The 5,261-nt window shown below is 39.3% G+C and overlaps 1 protein-coding gene across 1 annotated transcript in view; it reads left to right on the plus strand.

The window, feature by feature from the left end:
• Positions 1–3,724: 3,724 nt before the first annotated feature.
• Positions 3,725–5,261, plus strand: part of LOC103918986 (transmembrane protein FLJ37396) — a 39,737-nt gene continuing 38,200 nt past the window's right edge. Inside the window, 1 exon segment of the mRNA XM_009326423.1 lies at positions 3,725–3,901. Coding sequence (XP_009324698.1) covers positions 3,725–3,901 — 177 coding nt within the window.

Consider the following 5,261-nt stretch of genomic DNA (forward strand, 5'->3'; position numbering starts at 1 on the left):
AGCACATCAAATTTAATGTTTAATTACCTAAACTTTCTGAAGTGTCCTTAAGAAACTGGGTGAAGGAGGGAGCAGATGGCATTTATTAGTGGGATGCAGGAGGATACTTGAAAATGTTTGGCCCAAAACAGTTTTTCTCCTATTTTCCTCAGGCTGGCAATCAAAATGGGAAAAAACACATTCACCCAGTTCTGTTCCTGATATTAAAAGAAAAGTCTTCTTGTTAAAGGAGATGCTGAATAAACAATTCTTTAATGAAGTTGCTACATATTATACATTGTCTATACAGGAGTGGGAATTTGTGCTTTTTACGTGGACAGTTCTCCAGGTCCAGAGTTCACAAGTGATATGCTCTTGAGAAAGGAGCTTCTTCTCGACTCCTTTGTCTTTTGGTCTGCCAAACTTAAATAGGCAAAATGGATGAAGTATACCAGATCTCTTCTACGGAGAAGGTCCAGCAGCTGGAACAAGAACTAGCAGCACAGCTGGCAGAGCTGAAGGCAGAAATAGAAGACAACAGGATACTCCAGGGAATACCAAGTAGGGCATACAGGTAACAAGAGTTTGCTGGGGAATGAAGGAGAGCGTGAGATTATAGCAATGCATTGCATCTCTTCTTGGTTTTTTTTGGTCAGGATACAAAAGTCGTGTTCTGTTCAATTTTGAGACCTGAATACACACATGGGAGCCAGGAATAGCAGCTTTTTCATTGTGTGTTTACCACAGAATTATGGTTGAAATGGAAGCGAATGTCAAAACATAAACTAAATTGATTTCATGTTGTATATTATAAGCAAAACTTTAAATCTCCCTAGCATGTCAAGTATTTCCTTCTTACAGTGAAGAGGAAGTATCTTCAGACATAACACTGGGATGTATAAACAGAATGGTCACATACAAGAGAGCCGCTCTTATTTTCCTCAGCGATGATGAGATGCAAGCTATGACAACGTACCCAGGTACATTGGCATTATGCTTCAAGGAAGCTGTAGACCACCTGGAGAACATGTGGAGGAAAACAGAGATGAAGAACGCTTGACTAGGACACTTGAAACAAAAAGGAAAGGAGCTGGACTTATGTCTCCACTCTATTTTCTCTAGATCATAAGTCTTCTGACACATGGGAGATTGCTCTAAAGATGAAGGGAATAAACTTCTGTTTGCACTTATGAATAGGACAGAAGATAATGGGCTAAAATTCAAGTGTAAGTTAAACACTGATATCTAGACTAGGAGGTTGCTGACCATCCATGATGGCCATCTGCCTTTAAGAACAGGATAGACAAACACCTTTAGGGAACAGATTTACTTTTTCCTGCCTTAGAGCAGTGGAAGTGGTAGATGATCACAAACCCCCTCCTGGTCCTACCTCTTTAGGGCTCTGAAGTGTTCCAGCACAGTTTCCTGTGTGTTGCTTTTGGACAAGACTTAGGAGCCCTTTTTGTTAATGGTCCAGTTTTCACCTATGTTTTTAATTTTCATGCATTCATTACATAAAAATTATGTAATGTATGCTTCCTGTAACTATATTGATCATAGAAGCATAGGATATCTCAAGTTGGAAGGTACTCATAAGAATCATTGAGTCCAACTCCCTGCTCCTCGCAGGACTACCTAACACTAAACTGAATGACTAAGAGCATCATCCAGACCACTTCCCTAGGGAGCCTGTTCCAGTGACAGACCACCCTCTCAAAGAACCTTTTATAAATGTGGATGCGTGAGAAGTAAAAAACAGTTCTCCTCCAGAAGTTTTCTTAGGCCCTCCTTCTGTGATACAGGCATATGAGGAAGGAAGTTGATGAAATTGTGAAGGATGCTTGTCAAGGAACTCCACTGCATAGTTGTGGGTTGTCATATGTGTCCATAGGATTGTCAAGCATCCAGATGGACTTTTTAAGGGCTTTGACTAAAAGATAGAGGTGGAAGAAACAGTTTGCCAAAAAAAATCCGCTAATTAAATAACTTCTGCTGCTTTAATATAGGATTTTCATACTGTTAAACTTGCTTACTGTTAACTTCACCATCTGAGTTGTGTTAGGCCTGGCAAATGTTTGGTTTATACCAGCTTGTATGTAACAGCCTGTTGAACGTTTGGGTTTTTTTTTTTCCTGCAGTTCTGTTGCAATTCCAAAGGATACATCTTATTTCAGAAAAGAAAGGGAGGTAATACTAAAGAAAGGCTTACAGGTAGGTAGCTAAAACGTACACTGGCTTAAAAAAAATCTCTTTGCTCTTTACCAAGTAGTAACCGAAAATTAAAATGAGAGAAAGTGATATGTTTTTTGGAATCTGAGCACGGAAAGACAGAATGGGAAGGGTTGTAATGTTGTTTGCACGTTAGTAAAGCAGCATAACCTTTTTCTTATTTGAATAATAATGTGGACCTGGCTCTGCAGCGTTTGTTTATGTGACAACTCCCAATTAAATTCAAAGCCTAAACATTTTTCTGTTTACCACTTTTTTTTTTTTTTAATATCCTGAAAAAGAGATCTATTCAGCATGTGCTCCGTTTGCAGGTGACAGAAGCAAAACCTCTTGTTATTCAGGCTGATGTCGTGCAGAGGGAGTTAGAGAGCTGCTGGAGAAGGGAGCATACAGCAGCAAACTTGCCTCTGCTGCTGCACCAGGTAGGGCTCCCGCTTGCTGCGAAGATCCAGGAGCTTTCCTCTGGCCCAGCAGGTTGCACTGTGCGCATTTTAAAATAAAAACGGTATGCAACTCAGCCCTGAAAACTCACGAAACTGTCAGTGCTTGCAGTTTCCTTGCGCGATGTGAAAATTTCCTCTTCGTCTCTTTCTTTAAAGGACAGGAATCTAAGCCAGGTCACATGGGCTGGGACAAAGTTCTCCTCGTTCCCTGATGCTTTTGTGCTGTTCCAGTGCGTCTGTGTTGTGGGTTATTTTTATTTTCATTTTTAAAGTGGAGTTCAAATTTCTAGGTCCAGTGGACAGAATTCTGCCATTTTCCTTGTATTAACTGCTTTTTTTCATTCCCACAATAATACTTCCACTAGGACAACTTCGGGGAAGTACCCTTCATAGATAAATATAACAGCACCACTGGTCTTTGGTGACTGATTAGCTGTTGCTTTGGTGTTATTCTCTGATGCTAATGATGATCTATATACTGCTTAAGTTTCCTATAATGTTAAGCTGTTGTTGTTTACAAATGTGTGATTTGCTCGTTATTTCTGATTTTGTTCAAGTTTTTTACAGACAGAATTACTCAGCTAGTCCAGAGTAAATATTTGCACATGCTTAGATGGAAGAGATTTTGTACGCACAGCAGTGTTATTGAACAGCTTTATCCTCTCTATCAGGTAGGAACCAAAACCTAGGATCTAGCACATATATATCTATCACAGTAGCTGTTCATGAAAAACAAAGTGTTAGCAATGGCTTTTTTCCCACCCAAATAAAAAGCTATTAACATTAAGGGTAATTTTTCTCTGGACATTCACTCTCAGCTGTCTGCTTATCGTCAATATTAGCTGCTCAGAGAGATTCACTATTTGGACTGAAATTCCACTTTCCTCATCGGGTTGGAAATACCACTTGTAAGCATTTGGGAGGGAAATAAACCTTCGAGATTATTCTCAAACTAGGATTCCTCATGCAGTGGGAATGCAATGGCCTTCTAGCTAATAAGGGAAGAAGATGCAGAAATGCAAAAATGACAGCGTCTCTTTTATATACATAAACAGAAGCTAATTAGTCACATCATGGAGGAATACAACGATGCAGTTCAGAGGGCTGCAAGACTTTCAGCGGCAAGGGAAAGTTTCCTGACAGGAAAGAAAAATCCGGTGAATGTAGTGACACAGGAAGATCTGATGATTTACACCCGGTGGTTAGTGTGTCACCTGCACTCTCTGAAGGGCATTCACCATTTTCTCCAGGTAAGATGAGCGTTTTTTGAACAATGAAGTATAATTATAAAACGTTCAAGTCTTGAATAAGGAAGTAAACTGAGGAAGATAAAATTCAATGTAAAAGAAATCTGGAGGTTTGTAGGTAATGAGCTACACTGCGTACATATGACTTTCAATTCTTTCAGCAGATTGATTTTACTAGAAAGGAAATACTAGAATGACAAAGCTGAATTTAGGTAAGTGGAATAATGAGCTCCCTGGGTGCAGTGTAGATAGTGTTGGGCTGCTTGGATTTGAGGAGATCGAGGATGAGAAGGAGAAAGCTTGGAGAGACTTTTTTTCTGTATTATTACTGTGATGATGTTTTGATAGAGCAGGACACTCTCAAGGGGCTGAGTCATCTCAATGAATAGTGTGTAGGCTTGAGGAGTATTTGTTCATTTAAGCACCACCTTTCGAAAACAAATCTGAATACTTCCTTATTTTATCTAGTTTCTTTAATGATTTTATTATATGAGTGCTACAAGTCATTGACAATGAATAAACTTCTGGAATTATACACAATGGATAACTATGGTTTGTTTTTTCTCTTTTGTGTTTTATTTTATTACTAAATTTGCAACTGAATAGTCTGTATGCTTTCTAAACGACTGAGAATAACAACAGATATGTTCTTACCTCCAGGTTCTCCAGCATTTGCCTATTTCTCACAGAATGAATGTGACTGATGAGAAATGTCCTGATGTGGTCCAAGACAGCTGGGACAAATTAAGAAGTGCTTTTGACAAGAATTCAAATATTTTTAATATTGATGTGTTTCCCTTTTCAAGAGTTTTAAGAAGAAATGGTGAGAAACTATCAGCTTTCCTTTAAAACCACAAGTCCTACAGATAATGCATTTGTTGATGTATATTCTTTGAGAAAGGTCAACTGTGCAAATGTTGCCATTCTTGGTTTGTATGCTTGAGAAATTTGGAGTGTGGCTTTTAAAGTCAGCAAGAATCTTGGAAATCTGGTGTCCAAATTCCAGAGTGCGGAGCCCTGAATCTGCAGCGGTCGCTCCTCTGGCCTTACTGCGCCCTGGGCTGCAGAAACAGGCGGTTCAGAAGGATACTTGTAGGATCAGCTTGGTGGAGAATCCGGGATGTTGTCCCGATTATGCCAAACCCTGAAACTCACCCTTCCAACTTTCTGCAAGAATATTATTTAAAATATTTCTGTGGGTGGCCTGTTTCTAGAGAAACTAAAGGGGAGAGCTCTTGTTCTAAGACTTATACTGAAGTATCTCTAGAAAAATGTCCTTGTGGTTATTTTCAAGTTCTCTTTCCTTTTGAAGGAAGGGAGGGAGTGATGTTGCTTATGTAGAGTTACCTGTGTGAATGATAGC

The sequence above is a fragment of the Pygoscelis adeliae genome, unplaced genomic scaffold (genome assembly GCF_000699105.1).
Source record: "Pygoscelis adeliae isolate BGI_AS28 unplaced genomic scaffold, ASM69910v1 Scaffold206, whole genome shotgun sequence".
NCBI classification, from domain to species: Eukaryota; Metazoa; Chordata; class Aves; order Sphenisciformes; family Spheniscidae; genus Pygoscelis; species Pygoscelis adeliae.